General features: G+C 38.6%; 3 protein-coding genes across 11 annotated transcripts in view; all 3 read right to left on the bottom strand.

Moving 5' to 3' along the window:
* Positions 1 to 20,793, bottom strand: part of LOC131678338 (putative uncharacterized protein DDB_G0282133) — a 2,723,618-nt gene that overhangs the window by 2,653,923 nt on the left and 48,902 nt on the right. The window lies entirely within an intron of this gene.
* Positions 1 to 20,793, bottom strand: part of LOC131678342 (uncharacterized) — a 30,610-nt gene that overhangs the window by 4,136 nt on the left and 5,681 nt on the right. The window lies entirely within an intron of this gene.
* On the bottom strand, positions 17,089 to 20,385 carry LOC131678341 (uncharacterized). The gene is made up of 3 exons (XM_058958416.1): positions 20,372 to 20,385; positions 19,325 to 20,308; positions 17,089 to 18,425 (listed from the first exon to the last, which is right to left on the bottom strand). The coding sequence occupies exons 2-3, from the start codon at positions 20,304 to 20,306 to the stop codon at positions 18,358 to 18,360; spliced, it is 1,050 nt and encodes a 349-aa protein (XP_058814399.1). The 5' UTR covers positions 20,307 to 20,308; positions 20,372 to 20,385; the 3' UTR covers positions 17,089 to 18,357.

Genomic DNA, 20,793 nt, shown 5'->3' with positions numbered 1-20,793 from the left:
AATACCCTACACCTCTTTTAATTACCCTGTGTACGATTACGAAGTCAACCGACCCCCACTGCGAGCCGTGTTCACAAACACTGCCATTGGGCTGTTGAACAATATTTACAAACAGAGCCCACAGAAAAAGCCAATCCACGGCGACCCGCCATTCGTGCACGCCAGTGTTCTTAGGATGTTGGCTGTCTATTAGTTAAGGCTGGTGCAGAGTATGAAAAAACAATACATAAAAAAGGCCCATAAGACCTCTCGGTCTCCTCGATGCACCACTATCGAAGCGTAATGCAATAACCATCTAAAGCAATTGTCGGTCAGAGGTTCTTTAAAACTGATGCACAAATATACTTGATATTTGCTATATCATCAAACTCGTCAACCTAGGGGAAGATGAAACTAGTAGTGTATACACTATAGTCATTTTAAACTTTTTATCCAAACATTTCCGCCGAATATTTGTCTTTATATATTATTTCAGTGTGTCCAAAATTAAGAAGCTGGATGAGTGTTTAAAAACAAGTTTCTCATTAGAAAAAGTCCGACTTTTTTAAAATACACATTAAAACATGTCGTTTTTACTGACATGGTAATTTTAACATACAGCTACACAAAGTGGAATGGTCGACGGGGTGGAAACCGTATCGAGTTTCGGTTAAAATAACGATGTAAACACTTTGTAGGTTGAAAGAAGTCAAAAGAGACCAGCTCTATATTTGTTTGATGCTTTTAAGCTAACGGTCTTAATTGGTATTAGTGTCAGAGAACACCGTAAGCTCATTTGGCCTTGTTTTATAGTAAAACGTTGTATAACAGTTTATGCTACACTGTACTAATAAGTAACGTTTTGTTGCTGATGTAACAGCTCTTCCCCCTAACGACCCTCTCAGAAATCGGCTCAAAGCGTTACTGCCCTTGTGCGTTTGTTGGACGGTAACGGTGATTCTCGAATCATCGATTCGAGCGCTGCAAGCATATTCGGGCAGTATTCGCGCACATTTTTTTAACGTTCGTTTCGTTTGTTTACGTTTACTGTCCGAATGGAAACGCAATTGCAGTTATGAAAAAACATTCATGTTCTCTTTTCCAGTGCAAGTGACCGTTGAAACATTTTAAGTGGCGGAAAGTAACAATGCAGAGAAATTAAAAAGGCATCAGGTTGGTAAATTATATGTTAGTTTAATGCCCGCTTTTTACTCACAGATAGTGCGGACTTAAAAAAACACTTGTTTTCCGGTTTGATAGTAGAAAACTAGGTAGGAAAATTGCAACTTTCTACCCGTTTGTGGTACTTCTAGTTTCCTTATCTATTTATGTTTATCGTTTTCTTTTTAGACCAGTCGATCGTAGCTACCTCTAAAAAAGTTGGGTTATGTATTTCCCCGGATATCCGCTTCTATGCTTCTATTTTCGGTGCCAATCACAGCAAGAGTTTTTAGAATACTGTTGAAGCATTTTGAGGATTTCAATCCTATTAACAAATTTCTGCTCCCCGCAACGGTGGTATGCCAGCACCAAGGTTTGGAACATTTTACAATAAAAAGCGAACAAATTCGAAAACCGTAAATGTTCCCACCCATATACTTCACTACCTGCAATAATCAGTCAGGCTCCGGATAGTAAGCTGTTTCGTTGTCAAGAAGATTGATGTCAAATAAGATATAAGATAAGAAAATTGAACATGGAGTAGTTGACGAATTTTTTTGGACATTCCGCTTTAATGGTAAGATTCAATCAGATCGTATTGTTCATGATATATGTATTATTGTTACTTGCAGGTTCGAGGCCATCCGCCACGCGCGTCCACATATAGCGAAACCCATTCCGGACGTTTTCAAAGATGTCGAAATTGGATATAAAGTTGATAGAGAGCTATTCAATTTCAACACCAGTACAATTGCATGTGCTTGCCGCGACTGGTGAATTTGCTCTTCGTATACAGACCGTTGTGAAGAATTTCAATACTCATCTGAATTTTCAGCCATGAGTTGAACCAAAGGTGGAAGTTACCCTACACAAAACCAGTACCAAATTGGTGATATTTTATCTATTTTGTAGGTTCACGATTTGAAGCTTCTGATTGGCTTTCTCGAACCGGGCACTACTAACTTGCGTTGGTGCTTGTCCTAGATGACGCCAATCGTATACTGAATGTAAGCTTCTAATCCCAGACTCGCAAAATTATCGAACGAATTCGATGGAATCGACAAACGTTAATGGTCGAAGGAAGGGCGGGTGCTGATCACGGATGCAGGAGGATCATATGATGATCTATGGCGATTGTTTTACAAGGCTTCCAATACGACAAGTGTTCCATCCTGATTGCGACATACGTAGCAGCGCGAGGGGTAGTGGTCGAAGACGTCAAATGCGTGATTAGGTTTGTTCCTGTACAAACTTCTTACTCCCAATTGCTCCCGAGCAAAATTTGATTCTTCTTACTCCGGTTTGCTACGAAAGGAAAAAATGAAAAAGATATGTGATCCGGAGTACTTCTAGGTTCTCCCGGTACTGGAACAGACCTAACTTTGATTATTCTAACTTCGGAAGATAATAGTTTTGTTATAGTAAATGGCAATTGCTCCGGAGCAAACAGGAGCAAAAAATTACTTGCTCTTTTGTACTTCGGTTTGCTACCAGAAGAAGAAAAAGTAGAAGAGAGTACAGGATTTTTACCTGTTTGCTGCGGAGTACTTCCAGTTTCTCCTGGTACTGGAACACACATAATCGCTGATATTGAGAAGCAATAAGTACCGTAGTAAAGGTAAAGTAGACATATTTTATCAATCACGTTATACAACCACCTTACATTCTAGATCAGAATAATCGGTGTTTCTAGATTGGATGGCAGTTTAAAATCGAATCTAGATCGGAAAAAGTGATAACTGCATATTTTGGAAACCCATAAGATGTCCTGATTGAAGGCAAGATAGCTGGAGCTGACAGCGTTCTCTTGACACGCCATGGCCGGAACCATTCAATTGTGCCTTCAAAAGTTAACATTTAGTCTGCACTCGCTAGGCTGTACGCATTTGCAATCGTATCAACTGCAGTTTAAAAATAAGGCAAGGCTATAATGTTATACCGGATAATTTCGTTGATCGCACAACAAAGAATAATCAAACATGTTAGGCGGAAATGTACTGCTTGTAGGCGTTTTTCACAGACCGGTGGAACTGGCGTTTTATGGTCGTACTCGTGAGATACTAATTGAGACACCCAGGGAACTTGAAATTGGGATACACAACAAAGGTACCGTTGTGACTATCGAACCACGGCGATTTTGTAGTGAAAGAGAAAGCAATCTTTTCCTTCAGTGGAAGCCGGATATAAATAGTAAATATTGCATTGGTTCGTGAAGTTGTGTTTGCAACGTGCATTGTCAATGTCATATCCGCTTTCAAAAAACGCGAAAATTACGAAGTTGATTACAACAGTCAACTTGACGACAGGCTCGACAATTGTTTTGATATTAGAGGGAATCGTCTACGGAATTTGGAAGTAGGCGAAGTAGGTGAGTTATTGGTGTGTATGTATATCTGCGTATCTTTGGCAAAATGTCATTTTCAGTTTAGTAGGAAATGGCTTTGCGATAAATTTTTTATTTACCCTGAAACCCTTAACCAGCATTGGTTCAATGTTGTCTTCAAGGTTACTTATTTTTTGTATGCGGTGGTGGGTGTGTGTGGAGGTGACTAACACGGGCCACCTCCCTTGTTTATTTTGGAATGCTTGGTGGTTAAGGACAATTTTCAGATTGCATAACCGTTCTATACTTCCATTCTAATCCTTATTGGCCCATGTTCAAAAACTGATAACTGAGAAAAACGCGATTGAAGATGTAAATTACAGTAGCAATCTGCACAGAAACGATACAATAAATAAAACTTTATTTTCTGAAATTATGTTTAAAGCCAACGATTTAATCAATTAGTATTTTGAAGCGATGGCAATAATGAAGAGCTTTACACCCTGTGCTTAGGTGATGAGCCTAAGGGAGCGTACTCTTGTATGGTGGATAAGGGTGGGAGATCCTAGCGAATACTGGTTCATTGATCTCGGAATCTCATGACTAATAATCATTAGATCGAGTGTTTTGGCGGACAGCTGATATGAATGTTCTTTCGAATGGAGGAACATATTGGTTCAGCTGGTCGAAGACTGGTTTGATCTTAGGTAGAGATGCATCGAATATTCGGTCGACCGGATATTTGGGCCGAAAACCAGCCGATTTTGATTTAAGCGGAATACACGGTACGCCGAATAATTAAACCGATTTTCAGCCGAATAGGAAATAATGGCCTAATATTAATGAAATATTTAAAAGATACAAAATAAAAGAAACTGCATATATGATGCAAGTCGACGCATTCACTGATGATTTCATAGAGGTGAGCATTTCGACGTTCTCCGGCAGTAGCCGAATACGATGCTGCTCATATATGAGTACTTCGTAGGAAAACAACTGTTTGCCCACACAGGGTATAAGGTTGCCACCCCTCCGGGTTTTACCCGGAGATCCCCCCTCTCTCATTACGTAACAAATTCTTTGAACATTTTTTTCTTCAGTAAAAACATTTCACGTATAACTTTCTAGCTTACTCCCCACAGTGGTTTAAAACGCGAAAAACGAGATAGTTTTGAATAACTTGGAAATGGTTAGTTATAGCGATATACTACCTTCGGAAGAGTTTATGATATTGAGACGCCCCATCTTTTCAAGTCAAAAGTTTGATGATTAATGCTTCTATAAGTGAGATTAAAAATTTATTTCTCGCATAATTAGAGATAGCGAGTTGGTGTATTCTGCAAAGTTGTAGTAAATTCTTCTACAAGAAACTTTACTGAAGGTGCTAATAGTCTATCTTTAATCATCTTTGAGATATAGAGCATTATTAGAGAAAATACAAAAAAAAATTTTTTTTTCATTATACCTTCTTTCCAAGATTTTTTGGAAATTCAAAATGTTCTACAAAAATGTCACAATTAATGGATTACAAAATTTTGTTGAAGGAAGCAACTTAATATGTTGAGCAGTTTCTGAAATATTTACGATTTACGATATGCTACAAGGCTCTGTATGAATCACTTGTATCCGGTTGGCTCTGGTAGCAGGATTTAAAGAATATCATTAAGCAGTCCAAAATATTTAAACGAAACATATTCGGTAAAGCTGTTGAGATAAAGTGGTGGTATCTTCAGCAAAGAAATGTAAAGGAAAGGAATGGGAATGTTCTTCTTAGAAACATTGCTGAAGACACCGGTTTTCTATCTTTACTAGTTTCTTAGACACGGTGCATTATTTATGGAAAACCTACTAAAGCGATTCATTTGGTAATCGCGCATGCTTTGATTACTTGTTTAGCATTGTCACTGTGTAGTGTTACGTCAGACTTCTTAAGCAACAAAACTAGTTTGTTAGTTCAAATGATTTGTATTTGCAGTAATTGCGGTGGTGGCCAATAAATAATTTTTTATAAGGCTATTGATTTTTCTTTCATATAACAATGCAAATTCAACCGTCAAGTCGTTCAGCCCTGGTACTACATTTTATTGTGGAACTTGACCTTCTGTGTTGACAAACTTTGCAGCTGATTGCACCGCCTGCTTATACTTAAAATCGTTCCTGGTTAAGATTTGACTATATGGTTCATAAGGCAGCGAAATACTCTGTACCACCGAACAATAAACTGTATCCAAAAAAACAGTCAAGATAGAAGGTTTCTGTCTTCGACAATGTTTCTTGTGACAACATTTCCAAAAACTTTGCCGAAGATAGTTCCACATTATTTTATCAGTTTACCGAATACGTTTCGTATAAATATTTTAGACCGCTAAATGATATTCTTTAAATCCTGCTACTAGAGCCATGGATACACCCGGATACAAGTGATTCATACAGAACCTTGTAGCATCTTCCTTATACCTTCAAATGCATACAAAGTGGTCTGCCCATTTTTGCCCGTTCAAGTGTTATTTGAGTGTCAAGTAGGCCATTTTTCGAACAAAAATCGTAAATATCTCAGAAACTGCTCAACATATTAAGTTGCTTCCTTCACCGAAATTTTGTATTTGATTAATTTTGTAGAACATTGCAAGCTTCCAAAAAGCCTTGGAAAGAAGTTATAATGAAAAAAAATATTTTTTGGGTATTTTCTCCAATAATGCGCTATATCTCAGAGATTATTAAAGATAGACTATTACCACCTTCAGTAAAGTTTCTTGTAGAAGAATTTACTACAACTTTGCAGAATACACTAACTCACTATCTCTAATTATACGAGAAAAAACCTGTTTTAATCCACCTAGCGGTGCAATTGTGCCTTTCTCAATCATGAACACGAGAATGTTTGCGTTGTTTATATTCATTAAAAGCTTTCAAATGCATATATTACGTTTTATTATTTTTTCTATTACCATTATGCTGAACAGCTAGACGAGTGAAGGTATTTTAGGGTTTTATAAAAAGAATCTGCCCTTAAGGGCATAAGAAATATTTATCCACGATTCCCCATAAAGTTTGCTCGAACCGAATGTCCACCTGGTTCAACTCGAACAGACCATACCGACCCGAAAGGGCTGCTTATCATTTCTGAGAGCTGGAGTGGTTGGTCGAGTTAAAAAATCATAAGAACAAGTCCTGAATTATGAACTATCTCTTAGGTGCCAGTTCTGCACTCCTTTCCTGAACTAGCCTCATACCCAAGGTCAAAAGAGTCGACAACTAGCAGGATCCACATGTCTTCCACTCAAGCGAATTGATCTATCAACTTGCAAGTAGGAGCGATTGTATGTCGTTTCCCGGAATACTATTTCTCGGAAAACCATTTCCTGGAATGTCATTTCCCGGAAAACCATTTCCCGGAATGTACTATTTCCCGGAATTTCCCATTTCCCGGAATACCATTTCCCGGAACGTACTTTTTCTCGGCAATTTGTTATACTATTGAAATCTGAAGTACTTTGGCAACATTTGCATTTAGAACTATGTTGCTATTCAAATATTTGTTTGGCTCCCTTCATAGCTTCTCTTTGCTCGCTGATCATGTTAATGAATTTAAAAAAAAATAATTCTTATGCATATGTAATTTTATTTGAAATCATTATCAATCGAAGGTCCAGAAAACAGCTTATGCTAAAAAGAAGGCGATATCAAAGAAGATCGCAATTTAATTTAAAATTAATAACGTTTTAAAAATATACTACGAAAATTTTAAAGAAGTTAAATCCATTTATTTGAATCAATGCAATTCTAAAATTATTTTCATTGATTTGCTTCCAAATTTGCTGTTCCAAAGAAGTCTAATTCATATAGAAATTTTTAACACGAAGTGAATTTTAAAATACTGAAGGAGTTTTCAATGCACTGTTACTGCAAGCAAATATTAGTGAGAATAAAAATCAATAAAAGTCCAAGAGTATTTTCAGAGAAACTTCATGTAGATTAAAATAACATTCTACAAAAAATTCCAAAGAAGAATGCATATTTATAAGAAGGCAACATCTCAGACAGATACATTCACAATCTATAAAATTTCAAAGGATCCAGGAATATTTATAACTAACTTTTAGGGAATGTTTATATTTTTTCGTTACCTAATCTTCAGGGCATTTTTAGAGTACTAGTAATTGGTTATCATGAAAATGGTGCCAACGTTGTAGAAAATACTGCCTTTTCAATTTCAAAGATGGCCGCATTTCGAGGCGTTCTAAATTGATCGTACGAATTTACACCATTCTAGAGTACTGTATAAGCTTATTTTCTTTGCGCAATAAGGAGATGAATCAAGATCCCAAAAATGGGGTTCATAATACGACTTATGCAACACAAAAATATTAATGTCAAGTAACTTGTTCGGCATTTTCAGTATTATCAGGCGACGAAATCGATTCAAAATAGTAAAAGAATTGAAAATATACCATTTTACCTGAATCCGCAAAATTTGCAACAAATATCAGGCAAAATATAGGGCTCAATAGGCTTCAATGATATCCCATCCATTGGGGTGCTTTTTATTCCCCACTGGATTTTTTTAAATCCTCCCAAGTTTCTTTTTGGTTCAAAACCAAAAGTCGCTCGTAAGCTGTTTATGTAATGATCAATTTAAATAAATTTTCCTAACATCGCGGAAGCGAGAAGATTAAATCTTGATTTAAAAATCTTTAATTAAAAATGACAGTTTTGCAATCTTGTCACTGTCGTTTTTTTAAATTTTTACCACTATAACCACCAAACATAAAATATTAAAAATATGTTCAAACAACTTTTCATGTTCTAAAGTAATTAAAATCTCCTAAAACACAATTAGCTGTATAGCAGGTCTTCCAAAAATAAGTGTGGTCGGTGAGGTACGAGTTTTTTTTATTTTCCGGGTAATGGCATTCCGCGAAATATTTTTTCCGGGAAATGATACATTCTGGGAAACAGTTTTCCGGGAAATGATACATTCCGGGAAATGGTTTTCCGGGGAATGGCACATTCCGGGAAACGATATTACGGGATATGGTACATTCAGGGAAATAGTTTTCCGGGAAGTGTATTCCGGGGAATGGTATTCCGGGAAATGACGTACAACCAGTAGGAGCACATATCTCCTAACCAGCCAAGAAGACTTCCGAACAAATGAGAACGGACCTTGCCAGACGTAGGCCACAGGCCCAGCACCATCTCGTACATTTCCTAAAATTAGGTGTTTGTTAGCACTATTTACAGATTTCATTTCAATGGCAGTAAGAAGTGTCTCATTCTCTCTTGTAAAGCTCGCTTGCCGCTGCTCCTCTCTTCAGGCATTTCGACGCCGTCGGTCGACCGTCTCATAGAAGAGATCTCTTTCATCGAATCCTCAATTTCCTTCGCAACTCGTATATGAGACGCTCAACGGGTTCTACTGGCTTGAACATTAACTATCTGAAGCGAAAAAGACATTATTTATGACATTAAACATATTCCTTAATCCTATAAACAAACCAAGGCTGTCTGTCGATTCTTGAGCTTGAGCTTGTGCGACCACCCCTGGCTAATACTCCGTTATCGATCTGGACTAGCTGAAGTTGCACAGGGAATCAGTAGATAACTTTAACTGGCGCCATTCTCCATTTTCTACTGTGCTGCCGCGTATTGAACGCAGAATTCTTCTCTATAAACCGAGTAATCGATAGCCTGCTTCCTTCAACATCCAAGCTTCATGGCCGTATAGAGCAACAGGGAGTATCAGTGATTTGAATAAATCAAGTATTGCACGCATTCTTAGGCTATTGGTTTTTAGCTGACTACGCAAACCATGCTCGCAGCAACAACGTGCCTTTTTCCTTTGTGGCTAAAATCGTTATCATATGTAACTAGTATTTGAAGAAGCATCAGAGGACGAAGACGGTATGGCAACGGATCTCGGAGAATGCGCAAAAGACGATAGGCTGCCAGTCCCTGATCTCCAAGAAATCAAAGAGGAGATCGGTCGGCTGAAAAACAACAAAGCTGCCGGTATAGATCAACTACCCAGCGAGCTATTAAAATACGGTGGTGAAACACTGGCTAGAGCGCTGCACTGGGTAATCGCCAATATTTGGGAGGAGGAGATTCTTCCGGAGCAGTGGATGCAGGGTGTTGTTTGCCCAATCTACAAAAAGGGTGACCAGATGGATTGCTGCAACTGCCGCGCGATCACACTACTTAGCGACACCTACAAGGTCCTCTCCCAAATTCTTTGCCGCCGATTGGCACAATTTGCATTCGTGGGGCACTACCAAGTGTGATTCATGGGTTCCCGTGCCACCACGGACTAAATATTCGCAATTCGGCAGGTTCTGCAGAAGTGCCGCAAATACAACGTGCCCACACATCATTTGTTCATCGATTTCATATCGGTGTATGACACAATCGATCGAGATCAGCTATGGCAGATGATGCACTAGTTTGGTTTTCCGAATAAGCTAACAGGATTAGTCAAAGCGACGATGGATCGGGTGATGTGCGTTGTCCGAGTATCAGGGACACTCTCGAGTCCCTTTGAATCTCGAAGAGGGTTAAAGCAAGGTGATAGTCTATCGTGTCTGCTGCTCAACTTTGTATTAGAAGGTGTAATAAGGAGAGCGGGGATGGACACGAGTGGCACGATATTCAGGAATTGCGTCCAGCTTCTTGGCTTCGCCAACGACATTGACATAATGGCACGGAACTTTGGGGCGATGTCGGAAACGTACATCAGACTGAAAGCTGAAACCAGCAGGATTGAACTTGGCATCAACGTTTCGAAGACAAAATACATGAGAGGAAGAGGTTCTAGAGACGACACTGTGAACCTCCCATCCCGAGTTCGGTTGACGGTGACGGATTCGAGATGGTCGACGAATTCGTGTATTTGGGCTAACTGGTAACCACCGACAATGATACAAGCAGAGAAATTCAGAGACAGATCTTGGCGGGAAATCGTGCCTACTTTGAACTCCGGTCGAACAAAATCCGCCGCCGCGTTTGTTGAGTTGATTATCTACAAGACGCTGATTAGACCGGTGGCCCGCTACGGCCACGAGACCTGGACTATGCTCGTGGAGGACCAACGCGCCCTTGGAGTTTTCGAACGAAAGGTGTTGCGTACCATCTATGGTGGTGTGCAGATGGAAGACGGAACGTGGCGCAGGCGAATGAACCATCAGTTGCATCAGCTGCTGGAAGAACCATCCATCGCGCATACCGCAAAAATAGGACGTTTGCGGTGGGCTGAACACATCGTAAGAATGTCGGACGACGACCCGGTGAAGAGGGTTCTTGAAGGCGACCCTACAAGAACTAGAAGACGGGGCACACAGCGAGCACGGATTCTCTACCAGCTACCATGTACCTTGTCTTGTCAGAGTTTATAGTCAGTCCGATTCTTGCAGCTGCCCTTTTAAAAGGTATCAATGTTTCTTCCAATGCACTGCGATCAATACCAATGATGTTGAAATCGTTCGCGAAGTCAAGAAGCATGTGAGACCTCGTGATGACGGTTCCGTTCCTGTGCACATCAGATCTTCGTAACGCTTGATTTTATCCTATCCAGCATCATACGAATCAGCTTAATCAGTTTTGTCGGGACACCACGCTCAAGCATTATCTGCCACAGCACTATGGGTCACAAGGGCGGTTTTTCGGTACAATAATCAATAACTCCCAAACCGTTCATTTTAGAGAAATTATGTCTGAGAGAATATTTTTGGAAATTAAATTGGCTTTCTTTTAAAGTAAAATGTAACTAGGGTGGTCCTCTCGAACATTCTTTTCGAAAAAAATATTTTTCGAACTAAATGGTGTAGCAAGGTACTTACTTCAGCAAAGTTGTAGAAAAATGTGTTTCAAGTAACATTTTCAAATGCATCAAAGTTATAGCATTATCGGTTTTCATGCTATAATTATTTTTCTTCTTTAACCTAGGGTGTTTCTGAAAAAGTCAGTTTTTTTAACTATAACTTTTTAAGTAGTTAGTCTATCTTAATACTCTCTATGAAGCAATTTTAGTACTTTTCATTGCATATATTTTTGCTGAAGAATGTGAATCGATATCATTTTTCGTTATCGAGTTACGATCATTTTTTTAAATAAAAATGATATTTTTCAATGACCTCTAACTCAGAAGGTTGCAAAAAGTAGCAGTTAAATTTGTACTTTTTCGAAAGTGCATCAAAAATACTATAAAGTATCTCAAAATCAACTTTTGCTTTTTTATCCTTCAGCGAAAAATGTTGACATCAACATTATGATCAAATGACATCAGCTTACGGCTGTTTTTAACCCTCTCATTCCCAACTTTTTTCTAGTGCATGTAGGGTTTCAAAAATATTTTTCCTTGAGAACGGTTGGGTCAAGAAACACGAAAAGTCTATTTCCATAAAGATAGGTGCTTCCATGGCAGTGCCAGAAGCTGGTCAATTTTACCTTGTAATGCTCAATGCAATTCTCCTAGAATAATTACAATAGTCCAATTACGTAGAAAACGTAGACAACGACAGTCTAAATTGATAAGTTTTATCAGTTTTCAATAATATTGCACCATAACGAAGATATATGAAAAAATCATTTTCCGTCGTCAACGTAAACTATCCCTGGCAGCACTGCTCCATCGGAATCCAATCAGACTAATTGCAATAATTTCAGTTCTAGAGCTGATCCTTGTAACTGTTAATACTCAAAGTAAAGGCAATAATCACATTAATGAGCCTTACTTGTTTTTGTGAGCAAATCTCGCCTCAATCAAAAGTTATAGCTGTTCAAAAACGTTGTTGTCCACAAACAACATGGGCATGAATGGGTTAAGGGCCTGGTCATCGCCATTTAGCACCTGCTTTGCTAGATCAAAAAGTCGAGTTTTAAATGATTTTTTGAGCTTGTCAAATATATGTACACAAATATTGAAAACGTTAAGCTCAGGCAGATATTTATTTTACTATTCTACATAACTATTTTACTATAATCGACATCATCATAATTATTATAATCACAATCATCAACATCATCAGCATCGTCGTCGCTATAGTTATCTGAATCGTGTTTCTTTTCCCAAAGATTAAGTTTCCTTTTCCTTTTCAAGCACAATTCATGCACTCGGTTTTTTGGACATTATATAAACAGTATAAAATGTAGAGCATGTTACTTTACTCTCCCACATCAAATGATCTCATAATTTTCTCAAACCCAGCCTTTATTTTATTTCTATTTTCACCTTTGGTCAGTTTTCAGAGATGGAATGATTTTCTTTTATCCATTTAACGGAACTAATAATACAAAGCACAACACGCGTTCATCAAAGCAGTCGTCGGCTACTGCGATTCGATACATGAATGGGATTGATACCAATTAAACTGTCACGACTCGTGGTGTTGTTGTTTATATATGACATCGAAGGACAAAAAAGCAAATGTTGATTTCGAGATATTTGATAGTATTTTTTATGCATTTTAGAAAGAGTACAAATTTAGCTGCTACTTTTTGCAACCTTCTGAGTTAGAGGTCATTGAAAACCATCATTTTTATTTAAAAAAATGATCGTAACTCGATAACGAAAAATTATATCGATTCACATTCTTCAGCAAAAATATGCGCAATGAAAAGTACTAAAACTGCTTCATAGAGAGTATTAAGATAGACTAACTACTTAAAAGGTTATAGTTAAAAAACTGACTTTTTCAGAAACACCCAAAGTTGAAGAATAAAAATAATTATAGCATGAAAACCGATAGTGCTATAACTTTGATGCATTTGAAAATGTTTCTTGAAAAACATTTTTCTACAACTTTGCTGAAGTAAGTACCTTGCTATACTATTTCGTTCGAAAAATAATTTTTCGAAAAGAATGTTCGAGAGGACCACCCTAGTTACATTTTACTTTAAAAGAAAGCCAATTTAATTTCCAAAAATATTCTCTCAGACATAATTTCTCTAAAATGAACGGTTAGGATGATATTGATTTTTGTACCGAAAAACCGCCCCTGTGACCCATAGTGCACAGTTCGTTTTGTTTTACTGTATCGTATGCCGCCTTGAATACACAGATGGTGAGTCGGCAAATTGTTTTCCCGGAATATATCCAGAATTTGTCGCTGGGTAAACATTTGGTCCGTTGCTAACTGTCCTTCTCGAAACCCACTTTGATATTCGCCGACAAAGCATTCAGCCAACGGGCGCAGTCTACCCAACAGAACACGAGAAACTACCTTGTAGGCAGCATTGAGGATCATTATGCCTCGGAAGTTTACAGCCCCTCTCCAAGATTGGGCATATGAGGCCATTCAACCAATCCGAAGGCATTTTTTCTTCCACACAGATCATCCCAATCACGCAGTGGATTGCTTCGCACAGCTAGTTGCTCCTAATTTTTAGAAGTTCACCCGGGATTCCGCCCTTTCCAACGACCTTATCGTTTTAAGCTTTCACATAACCTCCCGTCTAGAAATCACTGAACAAAAAGAAATTGTTTACCCCTCGCTAATCGCCGGGCCTTACTCAAAAAAAAATCTTCGGTCGAACAATGTTCGCTACCGCACGAAGCTAAACTTCTATAGAACACTTATTAGACCGTTTGTCTTATCTACTATGCTGGTACCGTACCCGCAATTTAATAGGAACGAAAACACCTCTCTAATGGAATTAAAAGATTGAAAATACAATGTATTCTTTTTGAGTTAGAGGCATTAAAAGAAAAACAAATAGTTCATAGAAAAATTCAATAACTCCGTAACAGTTGAAATTTGATTATTCGTGTAGAATGTTTTTTTCTCCAAATATGATCCTCAATCACCCCTAGAGAGATTCTTAACCATGGACCAAACCACCTGTATATGTTGGGTTGGTTTAATCCCAACAAATTAATCTGCATACTCCCACTACTACCTTGCAATATGTATATAGTTTTGTTCTATCGCATCCATCACCCCGATCCCCAACCTTTTTAATCGTCAATAGTCGCCAAAATGAAATAAACTGATTTTTATCGTGATTAATGAAACTTGAACAATTACTAAAAAAAACTATAGAAATTTATTGAGTAGGAAATGCCGCCCCCTGATTTTGCCGCTCGGGGCGGTTGACCCCTTCGCCCTCCCCCCCCCCCTCCTTAGCGCCGCCACTGCATCCACCCATAGGTACAACGAAGGAGTTTATATTATATAAATTCAAAATAGCGTCAAAATCGTTAAAATATTTGTTGGCTGGCTTAAGTCACATTCACATACGAAATAATATTGGTATACATACACAGTACTGATCCTTCACTGTAATTTATCGGATATGTGCTTTAAGCTGCCACGAAAGCGATTCAAATGTACTACAGGGTTCAATGCAAATAAACTCCTTGTGTGAGAATTATGCTATTCAATAATACCATTGCAGCGATATCAACGCCGGAATCATCCTGATGACCGTACAGTGCGTGGACAAGTTAGCCGATTTTTATAGCGCCACTATCAAACTCCCTGTCAATAGTTTTGTTGGAACACCTTACCTTACACCTTACTTCAGGCTACTGGGCAGATGTTTTCCGCAGCTTTGTTGATTTTTGCTTGAAGAAATCTCCGGTGGAACGATCACACACTAGTACTCTGTAAACTCATTCATTCATGCATAGGATGCGATCGCCAAATGTGCTAATTGATTTGATAACAAGGTAAGTTATCCTTGGTAATTGTTTACTTTAACTACTTATTCCCATATAAGGGGAAAACATGTTTTTCTTTCGGGAATGTGCTTCATGTTTTAAAGTCATGAAAAGGAAAGACAAAATTTCTATAGTTTATTCATGAATAAGTTGTACTAACTAACCTAACTTACAGTGATATTGTGCTGCCGAAAGTGAGGCTTTTGGCGAAGTTGGTGTGATGCGGCTTGACCACATAGCCTAGTCCTAGCATCCGAAGGGGCGCAAAGTCGCTGGGGATCCGCCGGACGAGGTCATCGGAAACGAAGGCAAACCTGTGATCCACTCTTTTGCTCAGTATACTCAAACATAGGGGCTATCCTTAGTTTAAATCCGACTGAGAGGTAGCAAAGTTGGACAGCACGAGAAAAAAAGCGATGTGGCGTAGCCAAATTAGGCATTAACAATGTTTTATTTAGTAACGATAGGATAGTATTTTTTAACAAAAAATAAAATATCCTCATCCGGCGGATCCTCAGAGGCTTTGTGCCGCTTCGGATCCTTGGACTTGGTTATGCGGCATAGCCGAATTCAGCTAGCTTCGCCCAAACGCTTTCGAGACCACAATAACCCTACGAGCAAGGTTAGTAGATACAACTTATTTTTAAGCATATTGATGAATTATTAAAGTTTTCGCTTTCCGCCCCTTTTTTATGAATCTACAACACTAAACAAGCATATATCTAAAGTAAACAATATCCTTATGAAAGATCCGAGCTACGTGATATTACAATTTTTTATATTTTCAGGACTAAAGATGTCGTTAGAGAATTAGATAAGCTGGACTATAGGAAGATGAAAAAAAAATTAATGTCGACTCTTGTGAAACGGAAGTAACGTCGGCGATGCGGAGGGCACACTGGACGAGCGAATCGGTGGCGGCAGTAGCAAAAGTAATAGTATCACCTCAGAACATTCACTCCACTCGGTAGATCAGCATGGCGGAATTATATGGAATGTTTAATGCACCGGTTGCCAGGATCTGGGCTGCTGTCAATGCACAACAGCAGTACTGCCGCTATAAGCATGACTGTCCCATGTGCTATGGAATTCCATACACACATGGGACAATTATGCGTAGAGCGGCAGAGTATGAACAACTCTAGTGGCCGGACGGTTTGATACCTGGTGAAGGTACTGGTAGGATGGATTTCGGATTTGGTGGAGCCGGCGCGAAGGTATGGCCAGTGGTGGAAGTTGTTCTGGTTCAGGGAGCATCAGTGCCCATGCTGTGGGTTACCAAAACTGCGGGTACCAAAACCAATGTACCTCATCACCATTCACATCATAATCACGTGTTTCAAGCGGCCGCCCATGCTGTAGCCGAACACTGTGCCTATAACTTTGCTACTATTAGAACGACCAGTACTGTGACAAAGCAGCAAAAGGAACATATTCAAGTTTATTTGACTATCGTATTAAAAATGGTTGTGTTGATTAACTTTTTTCTCTATTGTCACTCGGTTCGAGCAGGAAGAAATTCCTGAACTAATGTCTGGTTACAAGCGGATGCGCCGTGAGTATCAATCAGCGTTGGAGAAGCTACAGGAAAAATGTAAGATTGAGATGGAGCAGCATAGACATGGTCTAGGTAAGGAATATGATCTTCTATAACATAACTGTACTAGAGAACTAGCGAAATTAATTGTATTTAATACAATGGTGTAACAGATTTTTCAATCCAGGCTAAACATTAGTAAGAATCGGAACGCGGAACGAAGCAAAATAACGTTATGGAAAAGAAAATTTACAAAGATATATCAACGCGACAGGAAGGAAACCGGAAAGCGTTCAATTTGTATAAAAAAGGAATACAAAGGAACGCTGGAAGCGCGAACTGTCGACGGACGAGTCTTTTACCAAGCGGCAACGTGATGGTACTTGACAGTACGTTTTCTAAAGGCGTATATGACATATAGTTTATTCAATTATTTGTACTTCTCCGTTTTCTCTAGGATTCAAAAGATAACAAAGTAAGCGGAGGCTTAAGAAGAGCAAGTAGTCACACTAGTGCACTGAATGCTCGCTAGTCTGAGAAGCTAGCGAAATCGTCTTAGAGCATCAGTGGCTGCTCGTTCAGAGGGCCATATGCGCGACTTCCGGAGGGTTAACGTTACTGGGTGATCCGGTGAGTACTATCTGAGATTAGCATCAGCGTTAATAATTGACACATTGTTTTTCTTCAGTGTGAACAAATCATTGCCGATATGCTACAGAAGCAAAGCTTACGATTCGATGAAAGTCAGGAAGTCGAATGCCATCAGTTGAAGGACCGACTGCAGTACGAGCTGGACATTCATAGTGCTTACCAGAATAAACACCGCATGCAAGCACAAGCTCAGCGAAATCGCATTGTTCATTATTTCTTTTATTTCTGTTCAGTGGCGGATATAATTCTACGTAAGAACATTGTAAAAATAATAAATTTAGCATATAAGAATATTCTAAAATTATAAAATAAGTATAAAATATTGTAAACAATAAAGTATTCTAAAAGTGCGTTAAGATTCGTATGTTATTTTAAAAAAGTAAACAAAGTACCATAACCTCAAATTTCCAAAAGCGGTGGTCCAACAAACGTCCATCGCTCTATACAAAAAATCGTCCAACGGTGGACCCGTATTGGTCCAATTTGTTGAACGAAACGATCGAGCTGTCACACTGCTCGACGTCCAAAAAGTGTTGCAAAATCGCCTTTTGCAGGTCCTTCATTGAACGTTCGTTGGACGTTTTTTTGGACGTTTGTTGGACTGTCGCCCAACAAATTGGACCAATGAAGGACTCTTGTTAGACGTTTTTTTCTTAGAGGGGAAACAGTAGCTCCACTAAAATTCGAAAACTGAAAACAATCAGCTATAGATAATCCGAAATTGATATTGATCAACTTTCTTATAATTCACAGTATAATTTTTTTTTATCCTGTTTTTGTTTTAAACTGAACTTTTTTCTCGCATTTTTAAGTTTAACTTAATTTCTTCTATAGATGAAATCATTATCCACCTTTTACTTCGTTATTCTCTTTGAACGCCAGAGTTGACGAAGTGGTGAGTTCACCGCTTCGATTTTCCTTTTTCCGATTTTCCGGCTTCTCGTTTCGACCTCAGGGAATCCCCTGAACTCCAGTTCGCTGTCTTCCTGCACTGTAGCCATTATAGGATGCTGTGTTGATGCGGAAATAATCGCAGTCAGTCGTACTAACTCAACACTCGCCTTCGCTACACGCAGTTGCTTTCGATGGGCTACGACCACGGTCTTTCCAACAAGAATCTGGAATGTATTATGAGAATATCGTTTAATAAAATTTACTTTAACCCATTTTGCATGGTTGTGGGGATTATTATTTTTATACCATAATACGTCTCCTTCAATTAGCTCATCCAAGAAATCAACAGAAGATTCTCTTGGGAAATTCATTCCAACATTTATTGGTTTATCTCCTTCATCATATACATTTTGTGTATTGTGCAAAAGAAATTGTTTATAACTTTTCTTTGGATTTAGTAAATTAATAATTGTCTTGGGAGTATAAGAGTATATTTTCCCAGATGGAAAGTTTCCATCTGAAGTTGAACAAATATTCCCATAATTTAAAACTTTCTCTCCTAATCTATAGGGAACGTCATAAGATTTATTGAAAATACGTACATCGTCTTTCGAAACCAATTCGGCTTCGAACCCGTCTATAGGACTAGAAAAATCTTTGATTAAAACTTTTGAGTAGTTTTGTTTAATATCCTGTAAATCCTGGAAATGCTGTAGATCACTTTGCTTCTTGCTCAATAAAACATTTTTAATAGACAAATTATCTGAAAAGAATTGTCTCCAGTCTGGAAAAAATATATCTAACCACGGGCGCCCTAATAAAGGAATAAAATCATTACTGCAATTCAAAACCAATAATTTTAACCTTGCTTGTTTTCCTCTAAACTTAACCGAGACATCCGCTTCGCCTTCAATTGTAAGTTTAGAGCCATTTACAACAATTAATTGTTTTGCATATTTCGATGTTTCATGAAAATTCATAAAATATTGTCTTTTCCCAATAACTGAAACGGAAGACCCACAGTCTATTTCCATTTTAAGAAATGTACCGTTAACATCTACGTCAACTAAACAAGGATTATTAATGCAATTAATAGACGAAACATGCATGCAATGAAGTTCACCTGAATCATTCCTGTCGTTATCGTCATCAACGTCTGAAGCATTCGTTTCCAAACGGTTGAACAGCTCACTTAAACTGCTTGGTCCTGTTTTAGAATCCACAAACTGAACCATATCCCTGCGTTGATTTTTCAATTTGAAGCAATTCCTCTTCAAATGTCCTCTTATTCCGCAAAAGTCGCAGACACGACTCTCGCTACGATTGCGATCCTGTCCAGCCCTCCATTCAGCCGGGCGAAAACCTGCGAAATTTTTTTGTTTGTCCTCCTGTTCTCCGTTGTAGTAATATGGTTGAAATCCCAATCGGATTTTTACCGATTGTCTTGTTCCTGCAGGTCGAGAAGGTCGATCACCCGCCTTAGCATTTGCCAACGTTTTAGCAAGTTTTTCAAGAGTGGAAGGGCGCGGCCTCTTAAAGTCATTATTCAAAGAAGCAATCTGACCAGCATTGACACCGATTCCCAAAGATCTAGCGTTGGCCCCTGCCATCTCCCAAGTAGCAATTAATTTTTCTGCCGATTCAAGGGTTAAATTTTGTTCATTCAACAAACGCTGCTGAAGGGCTTCATCCCTCAGACCAGCAACAATACGTTCCCGAATTGCTTCATGCTTGAAATTTTTAAAATTGCAAAACTCTGCCTGAAGTTTTATAGCCAGGACAAAATCCTCCGCAGACTCATCAGGATGTTGCTTCCGATTATTAAATTTAAATCTCTGTATAATATCAGATTCAACTTTGTCAAACCGTGCTTTAAGTTTTTCAATCATTGTTTCATATGAAATATCGGTTAGACTAGCATTTGGAAAAAGCAATTTGAGTTCCGAGAACACCGATGGCCCGCTAAGGGTTATGAAATGGGATTTCTTTGCATCCTCCGCTACATTGCTCATAGCGAAAAAGTAACCAAGACGTTCCACCCAATCGGAAAAGGATGCTCCTTTGCGGTATGGCTCTATCATAGCCGCCATATTCATCTGAGCCATCACTAATACAAAAGGTCACAAAACAATGATACAACAAAATGGCAAAAAAAAAGGCTTCCGCTTACCGACTGATGTTATCTTTACCCTCGCGTCACTATATAATAGCAGCACTCGTCGATGGATGCAGCACGTACCAAACAAAACTCTGCAATGCTCGTCCAGATACTAATAGTCGATGCACAAACCGGAACCGTCGTCAGCCAACAAGCTGGAAAATTTTCCTGGTCCTAAGTGGATTATATAAAAAAATCACTCTTAATAATTTTGTAAAAAATATGTATATACATTACTCTTTACACTGTGTTATAGGGCCTAAATGTGATCAGAACCCTAAACCCAAAAGCACAAAAAAGTTTTCGGAAAGGAAACACCTGGTGCACAATACCTGCACTACCCTAGAAAAACAACGCCGCCAAACAAAATGGCTTTCCAATACAGAAAATCGCTGTTATTCGTATCTTTTTTATGCACTTCACTTTTTCACTCT

This window comes from Topomyia yanbarensis, chromosome 2, assembly GCF_030247195.1.
Source record: "Topomyia yanbarensis strain Yona2022 chromosome 2, ASM3024719v1, whole genome shotgun sequence".
In the NCBI taxonomy this organism is placed as follows: domain Eukaryota; kingdom Metazoa; phylum Arthropoda; class Insecta; order Diptera; family Culicidae; genus Topomyia; species Topomyia yanbarensis.
Note: the sequence above shows the minus strand (reverse complement) of the source record. Positions and strands in the feature narration are given on the sequence as shown.